General features: G+C 48.9%; 10 protein-coding genes across 15 annotated transcripts in view; 5 read left to right on the forward strand and 5 right to left on the reverse strand.

Moving 5' to 3' along the window:
• Positions 1–9, forward strand: part of FOXG_08752 (methyltransferase) — a gene marked incomplete at its 3' end in the record, with an annotated part of 1,004 nt that extends 995 nt beyond the window's left edge. The window contains exon 3 of the mRNA XM_018387773.1: positions 1–9. Coding sequence (XP_018245690.1) covers positions 1–9 — 9 coding nt within the window.
• A 59-nt stretch (positions 10–68) lies between these two features.
• Positions 69–2,218, reverse strand: FOXG_08753 (uncharacterized protein). Of its 2 annotated transcripts, none has more exons than XM_018387774.1 (2): positions 1,450–2,218; positions 69–1,386 (listed from the first exon to the last, which is right to left on the reverse strand). In XM_018387774.1, exon 2 carries the CDS (start codon positions 1,096–1,098, stop codon positions 334–336), a length of 765 nt encoding a protein of 254 aa, XP_018245691.1. In that variant the 5' UTR covers positions 1,099–1,386; positions 1,450–2,218; the 3' UTR covers positions 69–333. The 2 variants fall into 2 exon arrangements, with proteins under 2 accessions (XP_018245691.1, XP_018245692.1); XM_018387775.1 differs by having other exon boundaries at positions 69–1,369; positions 1,487–2,204.
• Positions 2,219–2,469: 251 nt separating this feature from the next.
• Positions 2,470–3,831, forward strand: FOXG_08754 (uncharacterized protein). Of its 2 annotated transcripts, XM_018387777.1 has the most exons (3): positions 2,476–2,836; positions 2,894–3,585; positions 3,764–3,783. In XM_018387777.1, exons 1-2 carry the CDS (start codon positions 2,664–2,666, stop codon positions 3,213–3,215), a joined length of 495 nt encoding a protein of 164 aa, XP_018245694.1. In that variant the 5' UTR covers positions 2,476–2,663; the 3' UTR covers positions 3,216–3,585; positions 3,764–3,783. The 2 variants fall into 2 exon arrangements, with proteins under 2 accessions (XP_018245693.1, XP_018245694.1); XM_018387776.1 differs by having other exon boundaries at positions 2,470–2,836; positions 2,894–3,831.
• Positions 3,832–3,991: 160 nt separating this feature from the next.
• On the forward strand, positions 3,992–5,152 carry FOXG_19877 (uncharacterized protein; the record flags this gene model as incomplete). The annotated part of the gene is made up of 1 exon (XM_018400159.1): positions 3,992–5,152. One exon carries the CDS (start codon positions 3,992–3,994, stop codon positions 5,150–5,152), a length of 1,161 nt encoding a protein of 386 aa, XP_018245695.1.
• Positions 5,153–5,339: 187 nt separating this feature from the next.
• FOXG_08755 (uncharacterized protein) lies at positions 5,340–7,210 on the reverse strand. The gene is made up of 3 exons (XM_018387778.1): positions 6,895–7,210; positions 5,741–6,850; positions 5,340–5,690 (listed from the first exon to the last, which is right to left on the reverse strand). Exons 1-3 carry the CDS (start codon positions 7,075–7,077, stop codon positions 5,520–5,522), a joined length of 1,464 nt encoding a protein of 487 aa, XP_018245696.1. The 5' UTR covers positions 7,078–7,210; the 3' UTR covers positions 5,340–5,519.
• A 509-nt stretch (positions 7,211–7,719) lies between these two features.
• FOXG_08756 (uncharacterized protein) lies at positions 7,720–9,815 on the forward strand. Its single transcript, XM_018387779.1, has one exon. It carries the CDS (start codon positions 8,506–8,508, stop codon positions 9,763–9,765), a length of 1,260 nt encoding a protein of 419 aa, XP_018245697.1. The 5' UTR covers positions 7,720–8,505; the 3' UTR covers positions 9,766–9,815.
• A 354-nt stretch (positions 9,816–10,169) lies between these two features.
• FOXG_08757 (uncharacterized protein) lies at positions 10,170–12,530 on the forward strand. The gene is made up of 2 exons (XM_018387780.1): positions 10,170–12,090; positions 12,140–12,530. The coding sequence occupies exons 1-2, from the start codon at positions 10,403–10,405 to the stop codon at positions 12,273–12,275; spliced, it is 1,824 nt and encodes a 607-aa protein (XP_018245698.1). The 5' UTR covers positions 10,170–10,402; the 3' UTR covers positions 12,276–12,530.
• Positions 12,531–12,859: 329 nt separating this feature from the next.
• FOXG_08758 (isocitrate dehydrogenase [NAD] subunit 1, mitochondrial) lies at positions 12,860–15,264 on the reverse strand. Its single transcript, XM_018387781.1, has 3 exons — positions 14,845–15,264; positions 13,536–14,554; positions 12,860–13,482 (listed from the first exon to the last, which is right to left on the reverse strand). The coding sequence occupies exons 1-3, from the start codon at positions 14,875–14,877 to the stop codon at positions 13,398–13,400; spliced, it is 1,137 nt and encodes a 378-aa protein (XP_018245699.1). The 5' UTR covers positions 14,878–15,264; the 3' UTR covers positions 12,860–13,397.
• Positions 15,265–15,830: 566 nt separating this feature from the next.
• On the reverse strand, positions 15,831–19,168 carry FOXG_08759 (STE/STE20/YSK protein kinase). 3 transcript variants are annotated; one of them, XM_018387783.1, is made up of 5 exons: positions 18,590–18,866; positions 18,316–18,537; positions 18,209–18,239; positions 17,839–18,155; positions 15,842–17,794 (listed from the first exon to the last, which is right to left on the reverse strand). In XM_018387783.1, exons 2-5 carry the CDS (start codon positions 18,395–18,397, stop codon positions 16,149–16,151), a joined length of 2,076 nt encoding a protein of 691 aa, XP_018245701.1. In that variant the 5' UTR covers positions 18,398–18,537; positions 18,590–18,866; the 3' UTR covers positions 15,842–16,148. The 3 variants fall into 3 exon arrangements, with proteins under 3 accessions (XP_018245700.1, XP_018245701.1, XP_018245702.1); XM_018387782.1 differs by having other exon boundaries at positions 15,831–17,794; positions 18,316–19,168; XM_018387784.1 differs by having other exon boundaries at positions 17,839–18,239; positions 18,316–19,098.
• A 236-nt stretch (positions 19,169–19,404) lies between these two features.
• FOXG_08760 (uncharacterized protein) lies at positions 19,405–22,049 on the reverse strand. 2 transcript variants are annotated; one of them, XM_018387785.1, is made up of 3 exons: positions 20,970–22,049; positions 19,568–20,919; positions 19,405–19,516 (listed from the first exon to the last, which is right to left on the reverse strand). In XM_018387785.1, exons 1-2 carry the CDS (start codon positions 21,532–21,534, stop codon positions 19,880–19,882), a joined length of 1,605 nt encoding a protein of 534 aa, XP_018245703.1. In that variant the 5' UTR covers positions 21,535–22,049; the 3' UTR covers positions 19,405–19,516; positions 19,568–19,879. The 2 variants fall into 2 exon arrangements, with proteins under 2 accessions (XP_018245703.1, XP_018245704.1); XM_018387786.1 differs by having other exon boundaries at positions 19,405–20,919; positions 20,970–21,894.
• Positions 22,050–22,349: the final 300 nt, after the last annotated feature.

Here is a 22,349-nt window from a genome sequence, read left to right on the forward strand (position 1 = left end):
GGATGTTGAGGATGCGAGAAGGCAGATTAAAGCGCATGCTCCGAATATGTCGAAGGGTAGTAAGGCGTGGATCGTCAAGAAGAAGGAGCAGATGGAACGGAAGGGAAAAATTGTCAAGGCGACGTCCAAGTACACTGGACGAAAGCGACGGATACAGTTTTAGGCTTGTGGGCTGGTTTGGCATTGTACGGCGTTGGGTGGGAAAATCTTTCGTTCTAGACCTTTCAATTTGACACGGATACCCTTTCCTTACAGTTCGCTCGTTGAAGAAAAGTGAGGGCTTCGCATTTTGATGCCTACATCAAGAACACAGCGCCTTTCGAGTCACTCATGTTAGACGACTGGCCAGAATGCCTCCTCTGCCTCCAGAACGTCATGCCACTTCCCCTCAACCCTCTTGAACAGTTTCTCCTTGACATCCTTACCCTTCTCCTCAACAAGCTTGTTAACAGCATCATCAATAATACTTCCAAGCTCATCCACAAACTCAACAAACTCCTTACACGTCCAGTTGTTGATAAACTCCTTCCTCACAGCCCCACCATCAGCATCATTACTCCCGTCATCACCAGAGAGCTGCCCCTTAGCCCAAGACCAAGCATCAAGGTAACACTTTTCCGTTCCCCAGTAAATCACCGCAGCTTCAAGCCAAGGAAGTTCTTCTTTCTCATTGGGAGATACAGAGGCGTACAGAGCCTCCCAACGTCGGAGACCTTCTAGTTTGGTGCTTGAGTCAACACGACCATCTTCTCCAGTCTCAAGATTAACGTTGATCCCGTATTCTGCTGCTGTGTTGATGAAGAACTTTTCTTCTCGGCGGATGTTGACGAGAGCTGCGACGATCCAGTCTAGAAGCTTTGTTGTAGCTCCAGGATCAACATTGGGCTGCACAGTATCAGGGTACTCCAGGAAGCTGAGAAGACGACCAAGGCCACGGCAGTAGCTGTGGATATAAAGACGGTCGTTTGCAAGCCAGCGGCCAAGAAGCTCTTTTGATGCTTTACCGTGACCTGCGAGCTTGAGAAACTCGGACTGGGTAGCTCGCTTGTAAGCCTGCTCGTCTGAGACGAGAAGCTGTTGAGTTAGAGAGTAGGACATGATAATGGTTAATGAGGTATTTCCTCAGGTTGTTGATGCGGAGATGGCTTCATGGTCTGACGAGAGCTTGGCAAGTGGAATTATGTCATTGTGAGAGGATCGGTGTAAAGTTGTTCCAGCTGCAGGATGTTAGTACTACAGGGTCCAGGTCGAGTCGAGTCCGACGTGAGATCTGTATGAGGCTACGATGTGCGATCTTTGGTGTTTATGAGTTTAGGTTGTTTTGTGTATTGTTGCGCCTTGTGAGACATTGCTCTGAACTTCAATTGTACTATGGCCAGAAATTTACTTCAGTCAATTGAGGTGTAAGATACTTCTTCATGATGAAGAACAAATGTTTCGATGACTTACATACTCATTGATGGCTACTGGGTATCTCAAACTCTACCATTAGTTCTCTCGTCAGCAATGACGATCAACTTCTCGGGCCGTGTACTCGGCTTCTCGGGCTCATCAAGTAGATTCGACTGTCCTCGGAATGCGTAGTAGCCTATGAGAAGCATCCATTCTCATTCAAAATCCATTGATGCTATTCTTGGGAACGGACTATCGGACTCTCGGGACCCTCAAGAATGCAGAGACCCAGCATCCACGGAACATTCATATCCCCGGATTTAGGACTGTCAAACACCGCAGTTGATCTTGAACGCCATGTAATTTCCTCCCCAGCCTCATCCATGCCAACCATGTGTCCAAATCGCCCATTCTCTCTGCCACCAAAAGCTTGGCAACGTCTATAGCCCGCTAATCGCTCACGATTGACATCCAGCATGATCAACTTCCTGGTTCATTCTGCTTCAACCGTTGCGTGATCGCCGTTATCCCCGTCACGTTATTTTGCGTCCCTTAATCTGGGGGAACGAACGGCAATGGGAAGCTTTGCCGACAGGGATTATGCAGCCCACTTGGTTTAATTAATGATGGCATCCCCCACAATAAGGGGTTTATGTTGATTATTAGCAGACGAAGAGGAAGAAGCAAATTAATATTGCGTTTGTTTGAGATGTTGGAATGGGCAGTTTCAGCTTGAGTTGTTCCTTTTGGTCTATGCTGTTTGTGCGGTGAGTTTCACGGCGTATTGATAGAGGATGTAAAGCCGTGAACCGACAAGTTGAGGGAGAATGCATGGATATGTATCAACGTTTAGTCATAAACTATTGATAGAAATGTCAATCAGGTACACGTAACATGATGTGACAAGACCAGTCTAGATCTCGTATCAAATCCTCTGTAGCCCCGATTTCGAGAGGGTCAATTTCACTGCTCACGAGATGCACCCCTGATTTACAGGGACCCCAGCAGCATCGGGAGCCAACCCAAGGGGGGCTGAGCTTCTGAAACATGGAGCTCTCGGAAGCATGTCATTCAACTGAAGGCGCATCGTCAGTCTCGCATTGGCTTTTTAATGAATGCCTCTTGCCCTTGGATGCAATAAACCCCCTTCCCTCGTTTTCCTAGGTTTTGCTCCCGTCTTTTGCAGACTTGGCTCTTGATTGTGTCTTTTTCTTTTGCTCAGAATAACACTGAATCGTTAATTTAATTTTCTATTGCACACTCACTTTATCATGATTCTCGACAAGGAATTAGGCGCCCTTGCGTCTCGCGCTGAGGGAATGGGTCTCACGCGAGTGCTTCCGAGAGAAGCCAAGGAAACATGTCGCAATGATCAATACTCTGATACCTGCGAAAAGCCCAATATTAGCACAGGCGAGATCATGCTAATTCTCTTCATCGCCAGGTATTTATGACCATTCTCGCATATCGGTAATCTGTCTTGGCTGACCTCATTCCGCAGCACAGTCGTAGCCCTTGGCGTTATCGCTCTGTTATGCTACCTCCATCGCCGTCGCCAGCGCCTAGATAAACTCGAAGACCCGAAGGATTTCCAAGAACTCGACGACTACGGCATTGCGCCGATTAAGCAAAAACCAGCAAATATGCCCCGAGCACCACCACCGACGTATGAACGATCACAGGACAGGAAGGAAATGAATACGGCTTCGCCTGCAGCTACGAATGAGAATTGGGGACGTCAAAGGGACTCGACTGATTCGTTAACGCCGTCGCTTCGACAAGCGATGGGGGTGACGCCCCGAGATACATTGGCCAATCACTAGGGAGGTATTCCACTGTGGACGGTAGGCGGTTAAGCTACTGCAGGTGTCGATCGGTTATGCATAATCGACCTGAGGTGTCGGGTGTTTCAGAGATGCAGCTACGCGATAGTCGCCGATTTACAAAGGGGATCACAAGATTGGCATGTCTTTACGATGGCGTTTGGGAGATCAATTGGTATGGACGGCGTACGGGCTTCTTGCAGGATGGCGTTCTTCTGGTCGGGTTTGGACTACCTTGCGCATGACTAGCGACAATTTCCTTCACAATTCGAGAATATTCTGATACCGGTTGCTGGATGCATCTGTGATGGTGAAGCAATTGTGACATTCTCACTCTGGTCCAAGCTTAGACGAGCCATGCAAAACTTAGGTAAGACTTTTCTTGCCTGTGACAGTTTCGGTCTGGTCTTCTCAGATCCTCTCAGTTAGCTGACTGAGGTCAGAAGCTCACCACGCATGGCCATCATGTATAACAAGACGCCTCAGACGAAGGGCGTCTTCGTATGTGACCTTAGTTCAGTAGAATTCAGTTCAGCTAATTATCTCAGTGAGGCGGTGGATAACGCAGTGTAACTCTGTTGTCAATACACTTTAGTGAATATGCTTCTTTGAAGACCGTGATATATTCGTAGGATTTAGACCTTGTGTGCCCTGATAAAGGCTACCCAGGTCTCGTGAATCACAAACTTAATACATATGAATTATAAAAACAGTCTTTTGCCTTCCAAAGCAAACAAGTTCTTCATTCTTCATCAAAAGTTGTTTGTTTGTTAACAATGGCTCGCGGCAGCATGTCACCTCCCGTGAGACGTTACAACCTGAGAAGTCATGCACCACGACACTTGAAAATCTTCAATCCTCCTCTTGAACCATGCGGCGACTTTCACCTGTTTGCACGCTTTCCTGCTGATATTCGCTGGCTTGTTTGGCAGCAGGCCCTCAGTCACGAGCGATGGATCGATATCACCCTGGACCGTTTCGATTACACATATATCCCGCACTTATGGCAAATGCTAGCAAAGCCCGAAGAGTATAATATCGTATTGGGTCATTGTTGGAGGATCAGTAAACTCTTCCGAACCACGTCTGAGTCACGCAGGGCTGCTTTGGCTTTCTACCGTGTTCAACTACCATGTTGGTACGAGAGGAAAGATAAAACGAGGTCGAGGGGGACACTCTATGTTTGTCCCGAATTAGACACGTTAAATCTTCGCTCTTTGGAGGCCTTTGGGTGCTTTTCTCGTGACATTTGGGCTCATGATCCTCGTCATGTGGGTTTGGTCAATGTCTCTCTGAGAACCGTACTGAAGCCACGATATTTACATATCCATGATGAATATACCTTAAAGCAAGGCTTATCCAGGATTGAAAGACTTACTTTCATGAATTACGAAGGTGCTAGGAATTTGAGGGGTAGCTTCCGACGGGGCTGTGAATACACTTGTCGCTCAAATCATACTGTTCCCATTCGGGGGGATATTCAACGCTTCGAAAGACTGCCATATGACCCTCGATTGCACGATGAAGATCTTCGGCGAGTAGAATTAGGCGTCAACCCGCGGACCATGTTCAAGCGGTGGTTTGAACTGCTTGAAGGATTAGGGGTTCAACACAGGCACAAGGTCATCTATCAGTTCGGCAGTAGTCGTAAAAGGTTATGCCGGTGGTACTGGCTCCAGGGTGAGCACGAGCAACTCAAAAAGTATTTCGATGGCGGGAATAAATTGGGTGGGCGCAAAGTTGATTGGGATCATGAGATAGCAAGCATCTTTGAAACGTCACCTCAGCCAGTCATTGGGTTCTGGTTGTTTCCTATGGAGAGTGTCTTCACTCCAGCTGACCTTAACGACATTCATATACATACAGGATCGATAGGTCCCAGGGCAGTTGACATGTCACAGTACATGCCAGAGTTGTGTTTGGCAGACATCTTTTGAGAATCAACAGTCTGGTTTTATAGACTATGGGTAATAGCTCGTGGCCACTGGATGTCATGAGTGATCATAAAGGAATAACCTGGACCTATGAATCACTGTCGAGCAACTAACCTACCTACTTTATCTAAACTACCCTAAGCTTTATAAAGCTTATGGTGGTTATTGTCTGCTGATCTTCTAAATTAGGGATGAATTATAAATATCTTATCTGATTTGTTCTAAATTTGTGACACATTGTCCTTGGGTCTAATCACTCTTTGATCACATTATAAAAGTGTCGTCACCACTTATAAAGAAGTGAGAGTATCACAACTTCATGTAATTCCATCTTCAACTATCAAATTAAGCTGTACAGCCAGTGGTACGTCTAATAAGCATAGAACAGGGTTGCCTCAGAGTCCGTCTGTCTGATTTTCCTGTTCTGCCTGACCAGCATCCACCTCATAAGCCAGACTCCAGCAATACAAGCTACAGCAAAACCAGCACTGCTTGAGAGCGGCAGCACATACCGCGGTGCGTCAGATTTGGGCCAGAGATACTGCATGAGTTAGCCACTTGTACCGAGAACGAGGTAGGGATATTACTTACAGGAGTCCAGATCAGACTGAGTGTCGCACTGACGTTGGCGAGAGCTAGAGCAGAAGCCTTCTTCTCCCTCGTCTGTCCACAAGTATTTCCCACCCAAGCCAGAAGAATAGAATTGACACCATAAGTACCAATAGTGAAGACACACATGGCAAAGTATCTCGCTCCAACATTCATGGTAGCGCAAGCCAACACGAAACCAAAGGTAGCGACGATCTTGGAGATGGTGATGTGCCAGGTACTCTCGTTAAAGTGACCAGAAGACTTGGCCCAAAGGATGGAGAGAGCACCGGCGATTAAGAAAGGAGGACAGGTGAGGACGAGAGTAATGGTGGTGTTGAAGCCGAGTGTGTTGACGATGGTAGGGAAGAAATTCTTGAAGCCGTTGGTCGCAAGGTGAAGATGCTGAAGAACGATAAATACCCAGACCTTTGGGTCGACAATTGCTTCACGAAGACCGCTCCATGGATTCCCGTCGCCTTTCTGTCCGACTGTATCTCTCAGAACGCGATCATGTGCAAGTTGACGCTGCTCAGGCGTAAGCCATCTCGTCGTCAACGGTTCATCAGGAAGAGTAAAGCACGCCACGATAGCCACAACAAACGTGACCGCACCCTGAAGAATAAACAACCATCGCCAGCCCTTAATCCCAGCAAGTCCATCCATACCCTCAAAAACACCCGCCGCAATCAAGCCCGCAAAAGCAGAAGCAAGGACATTACCAGAGTAAAGAATACTAATCCTCGTCGCCAATTCCTTCCTGGTATAAAACGTCGACAGCATGTACAGAGCACCGGGGTAATAAGGAGCTTCCACGATACCGAGGAAGAATCGCGTGAGAAGAGCGCCGGTGTAGTTGTGGGCTACGGCAGTGAGGGAACTGACGACGGCCCATGCCATCATGAAACCACCCATATACCATGATGGTCTGACGCGGGTGATTATCATGTTGCTGGGGATTTGGCCGAGGACGTAGCCGACGAAAAGGATTGAGACGGAGGTGTTGTACTGTGAGCCTTGGAGGTTGAGATCTTCTTCGAAGCCGTTTAGGCGGGCGAGGGTGATGGCGTTGCGGTCGAGGTAGTTGAGCCAGTACATTAACCAAAGGGTGGGCTATTAAGTCAGAGACGAGTTCAACAAGGGATGAGAACACTTACCATGATCCATTTATCGAGCTTCTTGACGAGTTTGATCTCTTCAGGATCACTCTTCGCCACAGCACCAGAGTAATCACCATTACCCTTCTTGTCAAGAACCTCAGCAGAGTACTCCTCATGAGCAGCATTTTGCTTCTCAGCATCAAGGGTCTCAACGCCCATCTTGTGATCTTGGGATGTCATGATGATCAACTCTCACGGACTATCTCAATGAAGTAACAGAAGAGAATGATGGTTGGGATGATCGATGCGAAAAAGCAGGGGAACGGTGCGGTATTTGAACTTCTTTTCTGAACTTGGGTTCCCCGCATACCCCAGATTCTGGATATCCGGGGGTGGGATTGTTGAGGGGATCACCAGAGGCGAGGAGCGAGAGTATCCTGGTTTCGGGGACGGGGCCGATGGCCGAATGGCGGTTTTGCCAAGACGCCATTTTGGGGGAGCTAGATAGTCATGGAGGAGGATTGTTTAGTGTTGAGTCAAGACACTTGTGTAAGTGATGATGATGAATAATGGATAACGATATCCGGGGAATAGCATTCGATCAATTACATTCTTAGAAGTCTAAATAATAATTTATAATACTTCAACTAATAGATCTATCGAACGTCTCATTGTACAGAGTAATACGAGCGGAAATAAACACCCAGGCTCACATCACGATGCATCCATCAACGTTGCAGTCCCAACCCCACGAGTCAGGATTAAGGTAACAATTAAGCTTAGTTCCCCCAATCCCACCCGAACTATCCATCAAATCAACTAAAATAAAACCCGCATTCACTAACCGAAAGACCCATAACTTCTCCTTCTCAAGCGGGGTCTCTCCATCATCTCCTCTCACCATCTCGGCCTCGGTCTCCGTTCCCTCATGCCCTCAAACGCCTGCGACAGATGTCACCGCCGCAAAGTCCGCTGCGACAAAATCCAACCTCAATGCGGACCCTGTAAGCGTGCTGATGTCGCTTGTGAATATGCTGTTAGTGAACATCAATTGAGGAGGAGGAATGTTCAAAAGTTGGAGAGGAGGATTAGGGAGTTGATGGATTGTAATGAGAGTTTGACGCAGCAGTTGAGGCGCTCGGAGGAGGTGACGAGAAGATCTGAGGAGGCGACAAGGAGATCTGAAGATGTTGAGAGGGCTGGGACGGAGGTGGTGCAGGATAGTCCTGGGGATGGAGAAGTGGCCGAGGAGGTTATTCAGATGAGTCTCATTGCAGGCGGAGGCCATCACTTCGTCGGTTCAACAAGCGGTCTCCTCCTCGCCAACCTCCTCCAGTCTCGCCCTCAACCATCCTCATCTCTCACCACATCAGGCTGGAAACCAAACTCCCTCCCCGGCCTAACCTCACCGCAAACCAACTCCGGACTTCCTCCCAAAACCCTCGCATCAGAACTCCTAAAAGCCTACTGCAGCCATGACCATCTCTGCTACCCCTTCCTCTCTACAAAATCCCTCTACCGATCTTTAGACGCTGTGTACGAAGAGTCCAGCGCCAAAGATCCCGTCGATGCCTTCTTCGTCGACATGACGCTTGCGATCGGCACGGCGCAGGTGCACAAGTTCAACTGGAACGGGTATATGATGCTGAGACGCATTATAACCGCGCCATGACGAGACTAGCAGATGTACTGGCGAGAGATGGGATTGAGAGGTTGCAGCCGCTGCTGTTGGTGTGTCAGTATAGAATGGGCACGACGTCGAGTAATACTACGACTAGAGTTTGGCATCTCATCGGCGTTGCGGCGAGGACGTGTCTTGAGATGGGCCTTCATCGAGCGGCGACTTATGCGCTTCCGCGCACGTTGGATGATGCGACGAGGAAGGTGAAGGAGGAGGAGATGGAGACCAAGAGGAGATGCTTCTGGAGTCTTGTTGCGCTGGATCGCGTGACGAGTCTGGCTCTTGGAAGACCTTTGGCTCTACAGCTTGAAGATATAGACGTTGATCTTCCTCCTTCATCAACAGCAGATCAACTCCCAGAGGATAGCAGTCCCCTCTCATCAGCACCCTACGGAACACCTCAATACCGCGCTGCAACCTCTGTATTCGTGCACATCGTTCGCTACCGTCTCATCTGCGGCAAGATCATAAACGCCCTACACCGCAGCGCGAAACACGTCACATTCTCAAATACAAGCTATGAAGAGATGCGAACAGCTCTAGCGAGGGAGTTACAAGAGTGGCATACAGAAACAGCAAACCTACCCCTCGTTAAGAGCGACACGGCTGCTTCGCCTGCTAGTGGTTCGAGTTTTCGCTCCGAGGAGTGGTATAGGCTTTTGTACCATAACGGTATGCTCATGCTGTTTCGGCCGTCGCCGTGTCTGAACGATGCAGCTGTGAATAGCCTTGCGCTGCAGAATGTTTACGACTCTGCGAGGGAGGCTATAAGCTTATATGCGAGTTTGCACCGATCGCGAAAGTTGAATTACTCGTGGATTACGATGCATGCTGTCTTCTTAGCTGGGTTGTCATACATCTTTGCTCTACGACATCATTTCTCAGGTTCTGAGCCTCAGCGCGCGAGGTTACATACAACACCTACCATCAACCAAGTCGTCAACGACACGAGGGCTTGTTCAAAAGTGTTAGTAGCTGTTTCGGAGAGATGGGATCTTGCGAGAAATTGTTCGGATTTGTTTGATAGACTGAGTGATGCGGTGGTAGCTGATGTCGTGGAGGCGAGTGTTGCGGCGCCGGTGCAGTTTTCGGCGGATCTAGCGGGTATGACTGTTGATAGTACTTTTAGGGATTGTTTTGGGGATTTGCAGAGTTTGGGGCTGGATGAGTTCCATAATGATGCTATTTCGCAGTTGAGTCAGGAGTGGTTTTTTGGATTGGGAGGTGAGAGTCATCCGTATTATTGATAGTGACCGTGTACTTTATCAAGGTACTTCTTTTTATTGAATTTTTCTGCATGATATTAAGTATTCAGTGTCTATATTCTGAATTTAGCTCGAAGTTGGGCTATTCCACCGGTGGTTGAGTGATTCTTGCTCTGCCATCGCCCTCAGGCCAAAGATTGCAGAGGGTGTAAATGCATCCAGCTCTTAGACAATATACGATATGCATATCAATGTTCCCGAATCAAGTTCCCGAATAAAATAAAAAGAAAAAATCTAAGCCTATTGCTTCGGAACGACCTCGCATCATGTTCCATCTCATGTTGAGCAAGTGAATTGACGGACTCGGTCGCCGAAGCCGAAATGCCAGGACCCGTGTAAGTGGATCGCCACTCGGCGCCGCGTCCGCTAATCCACAATCCACCAAATGCAGTCTTATGATAAGTCGTGAGAGACTCTCAACATCCTGAATAATCCGAGATATCACACAATTAAGAATATCTTTATTCCGACGGTCCACTAGTTAAGGAGGTGCGTATCGAGAGCCGCAACCTAAACTCATTCCATCACTCTCTCAGTTCACCATAACTTCCACCTCACTTCAGCTGTACCAACAGTTCATTTACACATATTCATACATTGAGCCTCACATTACATCAAAATGCTGGACAGACCACCAATTCGCATCGGGAACGTCTCCGGCGCAACAGGCGACCATCCCCACGCAATGTCCCGCATGGTCCGCTCCGGCAACGTGCACGTCATAACAGGAGACTGGCTCTCCGAGATGAACATCGCCTGGAACGCAATCACCAAGCAAGAAGTAGACCCCAACCTAGGCTACGAGAATGGCTTCTTCGAGCAACTTGACGAGTGTCTTGATGATATCATGCAGCGCGACATTCGTGTTGTGACTAACGCTGGGGCGTTGAACACTGATGCGCTGTATGATAAGGTCAGAGCGCTCTGTGAGAAGAGGGGGTATGGGGATTGTGTTGTTGCGAAGGTGCTGGGGGATGATGTCTCAAATGTTGTTATGGATAGGGAGAGGAGGAGGGATGTGCAGATTACGCATTTGGATCATCCGGAGCAGACTCTTGACTCTTGGGGGTTTACGCCGTGTTGTGCGACTGCGTATATTGGATGTTGGGGTATTGTCCAAGCGCTTCGCTCGGGTGCTCGTATCGTTATTTGCGGTCGGTGCACTGATGCTTCTCCTGTGATGGGCGCTGCGGCGTGGTATCATGGCTGGCGGGAAGATCAGTATGAGGAATTAGCGGGCTCATTACTCGCTGCTCATCTGATTGAGTGCGGTCCCTATGTCGTTGGTGCGAACTTTTCAGGGTTCAAAGACTTTCTACCTGAACTTGTGGATATTGCATTCCCCATTGCAGAGATTGATCCAAGAGGACGATGTACCATTGGAAGAACAGCAGAAGGTGGAGGAAGAGTCACGAAAGAGACTGTCACCGCACAATTACTCTACGAACTCCAGGGCCACTTATACTTAAACCCCGATGTCGTCGCAGATCTCTCTGGAGTACAAGTCGAACAAGAGTCAGAAAACCGTGTTTCCGTCTCAGGAGTAAAAGGCCTCCCGCCACCCCCAACAGCAAAAGTCATGATCGCCGCAAAAGGCGGCTTCCAAGCCGAAGCAACATTCTACATCAACGGTCTCGACGTCTTCGAGAAAGCAGCCATGATGAAGAATCAACTAGCACACATGTTCAAAGACTCAAATTTCAGCCGTCTAAGCATCGAGCTCTACGGCACTCCAGCTGAGAACCCAACATCTCAACAAGCAGGCACTGTATCACTCCGTGTCTTTGCGCAAGCTCGTCGAAAAGAAGACATTGATGCGCCCAAGTTCAAAGTACCGATTTACGCTCTCCGCATGCAGAGTTATCCAGGGTACCATATGAATCTTGATTTTAGGACTATGGTGCCCAAGCCGTTTATGGAGATGTTTCCAGCGCTCATGCCTGTTTCTGCGATTGAGCATCGCATTGAGATGAGTACCGGTGCATCACATCGTATTGAACCACCAGCAAAAACAGCAAAGTATCCTATTGTACGGCCGTCGACGGAAACGCATGGACCGGTTGATATGCTTACTTTCGGACCGACGGAGTGGGCGCCGCTGGGAAGTGTTGTGCATGCGAGATCAGGAGATAAGGGCGATAATTCGAATGTTGGGTTCTTTGTTAGGAATGATGATGAGTATGCTTGGTTGAGGAACTTGTTGACTGTTTCGAAGCTGAAGCAGTTGTTTGGGGATGATTGGTTCAAGGGCGATCCGGAGAGGAGGGTCGAGAGGGTTGAGTTCCCTGGTATCAACGCTGTGCACTTGTAAGTCCCCGTTCGATGATATTGAAGCTGAGTTACTGACATGATACAGTCGCGTTTTGGATAACTTGAACGGAGGTATTGCGTCTTCAGATCGTATTGATGGTCTTGGAAAGGGAATTGGCGAGTATTTGAGGAGTCGATACGTTGATGTGCCAAAGGCATTCCTTGAAAGAGGACGAATTTAGAAATGGGCAAAAGTAGATGCTTTAGCTAGAATTCACGGAGGCTTATACAGAATTACTCGAAGCCCGGTGTTCTCATGTGCCCTTCCTATCTCCCCTTCACATATTTCTTAAGTCTATATCAAGTCCAAGGCTTCGCGATTATTCCCCAATGGTGATATTCACCACCACGTCTAGCAAGAGGGTTGATGGTCAGAGCTAGGTCTATCTTATGTCGCAATTGGCGAGAATATCTTGTATAATCTGAAAGGTTGGCCTTGAAACTAGCTGTCAAATCATTCTGAGTGAGCCATTTGAAGCTGCCAACGCATCATTGCTCTCGTATCTAAGAAGACGTTTCGTCCTTAGTTTGGAGTTCGCATGCTCAAACGCTATTGGTCAATTTTGATCACGCAAGTCTCAGTGCTATCTAGAAAAGCACCATCGATACTATTGTTCAATCAGAAATAAGATGTTCTATGTCAACTTGTCACTGTCATGCTCTTTATTGCAGATTACACGCATTTGATCCTAACCTATAGCAAAGCTGCCAATATCTTCAGTGTAGTATCAACCGAGGTTACCAACTCGGTCTCCGCGATAAATAACTCGCCAAGCTCGGAGCATGCATGACAAGGAAATCATTCTTTATTCAGACTGAACTCAAGAGGCGTGTGTCAAGTGAACGTACTGTTGGAAGAACCTCAAATTGCCACAAAGAAAAACCGTAGCACGTACACTTCGTGAGCTCCTGCTCATAGGCTAATCACACGGCAATTGGGAACAACTTGGACTTTACAATATATTCAAGACTGCGAGAGTTCATGTTACACGTACAATCTCCTTCTGCTATTTCAATCATCATCCTCTGTCTTCTTCTGTTCTGTCTTCTCTTCTTTCTTTTCTTCCTTCGACGTCGCCGCCAAACCCCTGCCTCTCAGAACGCCTTAAAATCCGCTGTCCCGGGTCGTCAGGTATATATATTCGAGGTATGGTGGGTGTGTCTGTCTTTTTCAGAATGTGTGTGTGTGTGCGTGTTATGTCCAATCGGCTCCCGCTTTACATACGGGAAAGACAAACGAAAAATAAAAATGGTGGTTTCGCATGGTTTGTTTTGGGAGGGGGATATCACAAAAGATGCTTCATTTAAACAGTCTCGAGCTTGTCGAGGATGGCCTTGGTGAACTCGTGGGTGGTGGAGGAGCCGCCCATGTCGGGGGTGCGGACCTTGCTGTAGAATTGTTAGCACTACAATTGTACTTCAATGAATCGTTTAGAACTTACCCCTCAGCGATAACAGCGTAGGTGGCCTTGGAGATGCGGTTAGCATGCTCATCAAGGCCGAGGTGTCGCAGCAGCATGCTGCCGGACAGGAGCATAGCAGTGGGGTTAGCCTGGTCCTTGCCCTTGATGTCAAGACCGACGTGACGGCAACCAGGCTCGAAAACAGCGACCTCACGGCCCATGTTGCAACCAGGGACGATACCAGGGCCACCAACAAGAGCGGCACCAATGTTGGACAGGATACCACCGTAAAGGTTAGGCATGACCATAACATCGAATTGCTGGGGACGAGAGACAGCCTGCATGGAGGCGTTGTCGACAATCATGTCGTTGACCTCGAGGGTAGGGTAGTCCTTGGCGACCTGGTGGAAGGTGCTGCGGAAAAGACCGTCGGCAAGCTTCATGATGTTGGCCTTGTGAATGCAAGTAACCTTGGATCGGCCGTTGGCGAGAGCGAAAGAGAAGGCGAACTTGGCGATACGCTCAGACTTGGCGCGGGTGATGATCTTGAGGGACTCGACGACACCGTCGACGCTCTGGTGCTCGAGACCAGAGTACTCACCCTCGGTGTTCTCTCGGATGATGCACAGGTCGACGTCCTTGTGGCGGGTCTCGTAGCCGGGGATGTTCTTGATCAAGCTGATGCTGGCGTAGATATCGAGCTCCTGTCGCATGGCGACGTTGAAACTCTGGTGGCCGGATCGGCTGATGGGAGTGTGAAGGATACCCTTGAGACCGAGCTTGTTGCGCTTAAGAGAAGCGACAGACTCGCGGAAAGCATCCTCAGTTCGGCCGGCGCCCTCGAGACCGGAGACCTCGACCTGCTCCCACTCAACGGGGACGTTGTCGGCCTTGAAGACGGTCTTGACGGACTCGGCAACCTCGGTACCGATACCGTCACCGGGGATGAGGGTGACGGTGTACTTGCCGCCGAACTTGGCGGGCTTGAAGATGTCGGACTGGACGGTGGCGAAGGATCGGGCGAGCTGGGGTTGTTGCTTGGCGACGCCGCGCAGCAGCTGAGAAGAATTGTTAGCAACAGGATCAATTGAGTAGTGAAGGCTGCGTATAATCAATCTGAGCCATTTGCGCGATGTGGTCTTTGTCCCGCAGTAATGTCCCACCACGCAAAACTCCAATTCTCGCTTGTTGTGATGTCGCGATGATGATCATGACATGATGCACATCATCACTGACAGCCACAAAAGGCCCATTGCTCAAAGACATTCCCCCTCATGTACCACAAACACCACAAAAGATCATCATGACACAGAAACAAAACAAAAGCAAAACACCACAAAAAACGTACCTGGGCCGATCGAAGAGATCCTCGAGACAACATGATGACAAGTGGGGGGTATCTAAAAGGTAGAGAGGAGAGCTTTCGTGGGGAGAGATAAAACCGAGGCACCGCACACGAGGAGAGAGGAAGAGAGGAGAAGAAGAAAAGAGGAAGAAGATTGTTTTTTTACAAGTTGAGGTTAAAGAAGGGTGCAAGTGCAAATCGCGCAAGCCTGTTTCCGTTCCCGTCGGGTAGCTCTGCAAAGTAACCAGTTGCAAGGTTCCCTTCTGAATTATGGTGTCGCATTGGCCCGAGCCTCTGTAGAATAATTTTTTTTACCACTGCTTTTCTTTCGGCCGCCGCTCGGAAAACGCGATTGTTCCGAGCTTTTATGGGGAGTTTTGTACGGCGCGGCCGCTAGAATTTACTGCTTTTCTGGGTTTAGGCTGGACCGAGCTGTGGACGCAAACGACGTCACGGAAACAGAATTGGGGATCAACAATAACATTCAATTGAGTTGACCCGGTCATATTTATATCTAATTTATCCGGCTAGTTTCTGTCTTTATGTCTATACAGTTGCTCTCATGATATTGAGCTTCCCCTATTCTTTGCAACCCTATCATGATGACCATGACATAACGAGCTCTATTCCCCATGTGGAGCTTTTTCTGCGGGTCAAGCAAATTCTTGGCGAGGTATCAGGTTGCAAGATTTTGGTTGCTACTCGGACTTCGTACTTACGAAACGCTTATAGGTAGAATACTCCGAACCTAGTATCGAGAATAGAAAGCACTTGCTATAGCTTGGCTAACTGTATTTTTTTGCCTCAATGGCTTGCATACTGGGTCTAATTATAGTCTTAGATGAGTAGCGTTTGTTGTCATGATGCTCCGCGGTAAACAGCATTCATGATAACCCCTTAACAGAAGAGATGGCAAAATCCGAGGAGACCTACTCTTCAGCCCGAGGCATCAAACTACCAAGGCTGCAATGAGAAGTAGCATTTCACGATGCGCAATTCCTATGTTATCATATGTTCTTGAAGATCATGAACTCAAAACTTCATTTACTCCTGTAGCCTAATATAGTCCTCGATAACCTCTCATGCCACAAACAAACATCGCTGGACTCTGTCTCAAAATCACAACAGACTGGCATCTATGTTATACCAGCTATTCTCAGCCATGTCATATCGCTTTATACTCGTCATGCTAACCTATTCCGTCCTTTTATCATCAACCTGCCAGAATGCCATATACAATGTCAAACCCAAACTCCAAAACACTCTTCAGCGCTTCTTAATCACATGGCTCATCACACAACGTACACTCATCGTGAAGCGGGCACTTCCTCATCCTCATCCAAAGGCTCGACTCTCACCAGAATCTCCTCAAGAAGCCCCTCGAGAAAACTGCCAACCTCTCTGCCCATCCCAACAGGTTCGGCCTTGTCATAATGATCAATCTCTTTGCAGACATGTGCCAGCTTATAAACCAATTTTCGTAACTTTTCGTGAGAAGCTTCGGCGCGTTGTTGTTGGGGTGTCAGTTGAGCTGGGTTCTGTCCTGGCTTATACATCTGCTGCAGGTTTATCTGTCGCCGCTTAAGCGCCTCCTCCAGGGCTGGGAATATGACATCGTTCAGAGCATCCAGCTCCCCATTGGGATTGGCTGGTGCAGGTGTAGGGAAAGCCGACGGCGTGTTAAAATCCGATGGGCTGGGCGACTGAGCTTTTGATGGAAGAGGTCGAGGGCCTTGTGCACCCCCTGGGAGGGGCGTGTGAACTTGAGGCACAGAAGTCTGTTGCAATGAAGGTACCCTTTGCTGCGTGGGGGCTTGGTTTGGCCTGTATGGAGGTATCTCAGGTAGGCTCATCTGCTTGGTTGTTGTTGGTCGTTGCTGATGGGCCGGAGGAGCAGGTGGTAATGACCACTGTGGTGGCTGGACCTGCTGGATCTGTGGACTGGCTTTCCTCTCAGTCTGTGGTTCGTAATCCAGATTGAGCATGCCAATATCACGCTGTAGTTGGCTCTGAAGCTCCCGGTCATACTCTGGAGACTCCTGCACTATTGCAGGGGGGTTTATTCTCAATGGGCGAGGAGTCTCGGCGTTATCCCTTGGAGGAGGGAGCTTCAGGGGAGTTTGAGGCAGTGCCCTCGTAGGCGATGGGAGTGGCTGCTGATATTGAGATTGAGGAACAGCCTTTCGTTGGGGGCTAGACTGCCTTGAGCCCGGGTTGGCCTTGACAGTCTCAAGGGATTGAAGGGCGAAATCTCTTGACTTGGTTGGGCTTGCGTCTCGTCGTTGCTCGCCATAGTCTTCCTCGCTCTCTAGTGGTCTAGAAGCACGTGCGTTTGTTGCGTTCTCATCCAGTTGGTTGAGACCTGGTCGATTAACAATGCCGCCACGCTCGCCAACAAGTCTCACCGTGCCGAAATCCCACATATCTTCGTCAACTCGCTCACGTTCTGCAGGAGCTCGTCCACTGTTAGCCGAATCCCAGTTGTCATCGTCCTCTCCCTTATGAGTAGCTGCCCAGCGTTGGTGCCTCTCGATAAGCTCAGTCAGGTAAGTTGTCCGCTTTGCCCGTCTAATAAACGGGTGTCGCAGCATATCCTTGGCTGTTGGTCGGTCTTTGGGATCTCGTTGGAGACATAATTCGATGAAATCTTTGAAGGCTTTGGTGAAATTTCCCTCTAGCCGTGGTGGAGGGTTCTTTGGAATAAGAAAGAGAACTTTCATAGGATGAATATCGGCATAAGGAGGCTCTCCATTGGCCAATTCGAGAGCTGTAATACCGAGAGACCAAATATCGGCCTTATGATCATACCCAGATTGCTTAATGACCTCTGGGGCCATCCAAAAAGGTGTTCCAACAAATGTGTTTTTCTTGGTCATGGTAGCAGAAAGCTGACCTGACACGCCAAAATCGGCGAGTTTGACTTGACCATTGCTGCTAAGAAGCACATTGGCAGCTACAGGCGATTAGCGTCGTCAGGGGCGAGGGCATCCTTCTTACCTTTGACATCTCGATGTAGCTTCTTGTCTGTGTGGAGATAATCCAAACCCATGAGCAACTCGCGCACAATGATGGCGATGTAGTCCTCTCCAATCAATCCCGGCTTCATCAAGTCGGCACAGCTTCCTCCCGAACAGAACTCCATCACGATCCATAACTCGGCACCTTTCGCATAGGATCCATAGTACTTGGTGACATATGGTGATTGTAGCTCGGACAGAATGGCGATTTCTTGGATAATATCCTCGACCTCGTCTTCGGCACTCTCTATATCAATGACCTTGATCGCTACAGCTTGGCCCGTTCGTTTATCGACTCTGAATTCGTTAGCAAAGTTCGGTCGCTGTGGATCATATTATCGTCGCCGCACCCTTTGTAAACTTTGCCGAAACTGCCACCACCTGCGCCATGTCAGTACATTTACGCCCAAGTGCCCAATTTGGTGTCGCACGACACAAGACCACGTCAGGGACTAACCAATGCAGTATTCCTTGGAGTAGAGAAGCTCCGGGTCAAGCGCTTCATTCGCGTCGTCAACCTCATGCTCGCGATCTGCCATTGTGTAGGTTCGTGGGGAAGCTTATGTTTTCGGGTAACTAACGATGTTTGCCCCGCGGTTGAGTGACGTTGTCGCTGCGAATTCGCCGACTGCTATTGACTCGAAGCAGTATCAATCGGTTGGCAATCGCTTCAGGGCCTCTTATTCGGGTCAACGGTTTCGCAACGGCGCGTGATGTCGAACTGAACCCACTTCCAATTCGGATATCGTAGTTTGGCGGTGTCGATTAGCAGCAACCCCACCACTAAGAAATCGTAGTCTTATTTCGAACCGGGTTCGTGGTAAATATCTGTCTCGGTTGCCGCGACTTTTTTTCTTCGCAGAAGAGAAACAGTGTGCACTAGATGAAAAGAAGAAGAAAAGAAGGGAGGGAAATAAGAAACAAGCAGGGAGATGATAATGTGCTCATATAAATGCGAGAATAGAAAAGAGGTTGTCGCACAGCACAGCCAATCTCCGCCTACGCAAGGGAAAGAATCAACACAACATGCAGCCAAAACAAGCAGGCGCAAGCTAATGAGGTAGAGAAAAAGAAACACTCCGTACAGTAAGCTAACACCTTCCCACTATGAAACGGAACGGGCTGGCTCTGGGTACCTAGGTATTGGTTGCTGGCTGTTGCTGTTTACCTGAGGTGGGGGTTGTTGAGGAGCAACGGGCTCATTCATGTCCTTGCTTTGCCAATCAATCAATGGCACGCATCGAACCTGAATCGATCTGTTCACGGCCGTTCCTGGTGCGACCTTTTTAGACTCTCTCCCCCCTGTAAGTGGTTGTCCACAGGGGGGGAGGGGTCGCTGGGAAATACTTCCCGCACCTGATTCCAAGATCTCCAGCTAGGGCCTGGCCTGGCCTCAGCCTCAGCCTCAGTTATCGACATGGTCTTGAGGCCAATTATCTTCTGCGTTCAATAACGCCCAACTCTAGAGATGCGAAACTCATTAAAAGATGTTCAGGTATGACGACTTGATATCACATTTTGCAAGGGTTTATGTTGCGTTATTGGCTCATGGCTTCTCTCTATTGCATGGTGAAACGTATCATTTGATGCTTTGACTTCAATCTGTTCAAGGGTTGGAATAAGCGGCAAACTATTAGTTCTTGGGGATCAGGAACAAGCTGACGCGATCACATTAGCTTGATAGATAAAATTACATTGCGATTACTTGCATTGGTGTTAAATTAGCCTTGTCATACATGGCCAGGCACAGAATGCGAGCATGGCATTTGCACAGTTCCATTGCTTTCAAGTGTCATTTCTCATGCGTGACTTCGATGAGCTGTCTAAAGATAGTAACCTCCCACGCCCTCCTCATGATAAAGGTAAATCAATGCCAATAGCAATGATGCCACAAGGATTCAGAATCCGCATATTCCACTGGCTGCAGCCAGTCCAATTCACTCCGATGGCTCCGATACTGATCTATCTACAAAGTTTGCTGTAATCCCGCATAAAAGGAAATCGTTCAATCAGTCACCAGCTCAGTCTTCAATGAACTCAATCATGACTGTCCCTTGCTTCAGACCTGCATCTGCAACGGTCGTGTCCAGGCTCTCGATGAGATCCTGGCCAGCAGGCATTTTCTTAAGCTCAAATTCGATCCCTTCTTTGCCTTCCAGTGGCTCAGCCTTGAGCCATTCATAGATTCTGCGGACTGGATCATCAAGGTTGAATCGTCGAATGACACGGCCGGTAGGGTGTCGGAATTGAATGCGTGTAGTAGTTGTTGGGTTAGCCTCTGGTTCGGTATGTGGGGTGGTGCTCGAAATTTGAGCCCAAGGACTTTGTTCAACCGGGGCTTCAGGTTCCTTTCCTTTACCCTCCTCGGGGCCAGGGTCTTTGGTTAAAGCATCGGGGTCATGGAGGTTGGGTGTTGAGGAGCCTCCACTTCCTGTCGCACCCTCCAGACTGTTCTTCAAAGCCATTTCAAGCATCTCATCCTCAGTCATGCGATCGACATCCACTCTCTGTGGCTTTCGTGCTGTCGTCTTCGCAACCGGGTTCTTGCTATTGGCCGCGAGACTGTAGCGGTCGAGAAACTCGGCGAGTTCGGCATGGAAGTCTTGCGCGGAAGGGAAAGGTCGCCCGGTCCAAACCTTGACTTGCTCGCCTGTTCGGGGGTCGATGATCGAGACATGTGGGTAGTTATCAGGGTTCTCGTGGGTTTGGTTGGGGAAATAAAATGTCACAAACTCCTCGGCATCCGGGAAGTCCTTGTCATACTGTAGAAATATGAAGTTCTCTGAGACCAGAGATTTGATAGCTTCGTCCTTCCAAATGTCGCGGTTTAGGGCCTGGCAGTTAAAGTCGTTCATGTCTTGGAGATTAACCAAGATCCACTTCTTGTCTTCCTTGCCTAGTGTACGGGCGTCATCCCAAGACATGCGCGCCATCAGATCGTAAGGTGGTCGAAACAAATCTTCAAGACGCCTTGCATGGGCTCCATTCTCGGCTGGCTGAGCTGGGCGGCGTTCAGGGTCGGCCCATATTTGCTGGGAGAATGGTCCTCCCGCACGATTGGCTATATGACTGCATCAGTGGAAGTCTACTGCGGGTGGTTCAGGCACTTACGTGGATTTGCCCGCCGCCTGCGTCTCAACTCTTCTAGAAAAGCTGCCTCCATTCCATCATCGTGCTCACCACCACCCCATCCGGGTGCCACCAGGGTCTCAGTAGTCCGCGCGATAGGTGCCCGGACATCATCTGGGTTTCCTCCTGATCCAGACCCTTGGTTGCCTTGGTATAGCTCCTCCTGTAATCGCTTTGCCATTGCCATATCTTCTTCTTCCTGGGCTAGAGCTGCCGCTTGAGCTGCGACGGCTCTCTCATTATCGTCATCATTGTCGCTAAAGTCTTCGAGTTGCATGTCCTGGTCATCGTCACTATCGATGTGAATAACGCCCGCCGAATCTTGTCTGCCAATGTTGCCTCTGGTTGCTGCTGCTGTTGTCGCAGGGGCAGCTGCTGGCTGGTCGGTTGAAGAAAGGCCAGCTCCCACACCGGAAACGAGATCGGGGTTCTCGAAGAAGAGTCCTATAGCACGCTCGAAGTTACCCGCAGTCATCTCGAGAAAGCTCCGGGCGACATCAGTGCTTGTGCCCGTAATGGACATGAATGTGGAGATGTTGTCGTCCATGGCTGGCGACTCTCCTGGCAGGGCAGGGGGTGTCAGGCTGTCGTGTTTGGTGGAATTTTAGAGTATCGAGAGTATCGAAGTAAGAAGAGGGCTCGGGGTCGAACACGTAGTTGATTGATGTGATATCGTAAGGTTCGGTGTAGCTTGCGCGACGAGAGTTGATGCCCCGCTATGACAACAGCGGGGAGAGTATCGGGGCTAAATAGTCACTGATCTCAAGCTGATGACGTGAGCTGGATAGTGAGCTGTTCAGTGCCGTTGTTCTTTCAGCTTATAGCGGCAACGCGCTTGAAAGAAATCGACCTTGTCGTGGTTGAGATGTGACCTTCAAGTTGCAAGACGAAAGTTGAAGGTGAAAGTGAAGCACAGACAGACACCAAAGACAGGCACCCAACCACAGTGACGCAACCGGGTCAGTGGAGCTTAGCGCCTTTGCTTGGAGGGGCAAGTGACAGGGGAGTGCAGCAGTAACGGTGGCGGAAAATCAATGACGCGACTTCTTCCATATGAAAAGCTTACCCTAGATGGAAGCGTGATTATAGTATCTTCAACTGTGATTCATGGTAATAAATTAACTCTTATCTAAATGAAATCCTAATGTTCTTACTGTATATATGCATATTGGTAATAAGAAATAAATAAATAAAAAAGGCCTCTAACGTCGTTGTGTCGGAATCATGAACTCACTGAGACGAGGGCTCTAGTCTTCACTTACCCAAGCAGCTGGCCAGAATTTACTTATCTCACCATATCGTCACAAGCAGTACACCTCATCACCCGGTACGCAAAATAAAATTGGAAAAAAAAAAAAAGAT

This window comes from Fusarium oxysporum, chromosome 2 (genome assembly GCF_000149955.1).
Source record: "Fusarium oxysporum f. sp. lycopersici 4287 chromosome 2, whole genome shotgun sequence".
Lineage (NCBI taxonomy): Eukaryota > Fungi > Ascomycota > Sordariomycetes > Hypocreales > Nectriaceae > Fusarium > Fusarium oxysporum.

Bases quoted from the DNA above. Each gene is read 5' to 3' on its own strand.
- FOXG_08759 (XM_018387782.1), bottom strand. From the start codon at position 18,397: ATGGCAGATCGCGAGCATGAGGTTGACGACGCGAATGAAGCGCTTGAC. The intron at 18,156-18,208 runs GTGCGGCGACGA...TAACGAATTCAG, and splicing joins TTCGGCAAAGTTTACAAAGG to AGTCGATAAACGAACGGGCC. The intron at 17,795-17,838 runs GTAAGAAGGATG...AATCGCCTGTAG, and splicing joins GCTACATCGAGATGTCAAAG to CTGCCAATGTGCTTCTTAGC.
- FOXG_08758 (XM_018387781.1), bottom strand. From the start codon at position 14,877: ATGTTGTCTCGAGGATCTCTTCGATCGGCCCAG. The intron at 14,555-14,844 runs GTACGTTTTTTG...AATTCTTCTCAG, and splicing joins GATCTCTTCGATCGGCCCAG to CTGCTGCGCGGCGTCGCCAA. The intron at 13,483-13,535 runs GTAAGTTCTAAA...ACAATTCTACAG, and splicing joins TACGCTGTTATCGCTGAGGG to CAAGGTCCGCACCCCCGACA.
- FOXG_08756 (XM_018387779.1), top strand. From the start codon at position 8,506: ATGACGAGACTAGCAGATGTACTGGCGAGAGATGGGATTGAGAGGTTG.
- FOXG_08757 (XM_018387780.1), top strand. From the start codon at position 10,403: ATGCTGGACAGACCACCAATTCGCATCGGGAACGTCTCCGGCGCAACA. The intron at 12,091-12,139 runs GTAAGTCCCCGT...GACATGATACAG, and splicing joins GGTATCAACGCTGTGCACTT to TCGCGTTTTGGATAACTTGA.
- FOXG_08760 (XM_018387785.1), bottom strand. From the start codon at position 21,534: ATGGACGACAACATCTCCACATTCATGTCCATTACGGGCACAAGCACT. The intron at 20,920-20,969 runs GTAAGTGCCTGA...GCAGTCATATAG, and splicing joins CAGGCGGCGGGCAAATCCAC to CCAATCGTGCGGGAGGACCA.
- FOXG_08755 (XM_018387778.1), bottom strand. From the start codon at position 7,077: ATGACATCCCAAGATCACAAGATGGGCGTTGAGACCCTTGATGCTGAG. The intron at 6,851-6,894 runs GTAAGTGTTCTC...CTGACTTAATAG, and splicing joins AGCTCGATAAATGGATCATG to CCCACCCTTTGGTTAATGTA. The intron at 5,691-5,740 runs GTAAGTAATATC...TAACTCATGCAG, and splicing joins TCAGTCTGATCTGGACTCCT to TATCTCTGGCCCAAATCTGA.
- FOXG_08754 (XM_018387776.1), top strand. From the start codon at position 2,664: ATGATTCTCGACAAGGAATTAGGCGCCCTTGCGTCTCGCGCTGAGGGA. The intron at 2,837-2,893 runs GTATTTATGACC...CTCATTCCGCAG, and splicing joins CTAATTCTCTTCATCGCCAG to CACAGTCGTAGCCCTTGGCG.
- FOXG_08753 (XM_018387774.1), bottom strand. From the start codon at position 1,098: ATGTCCTACTCTCTAACTCAACAGCTTCTCGTCTCAGACGAGCAGGCT.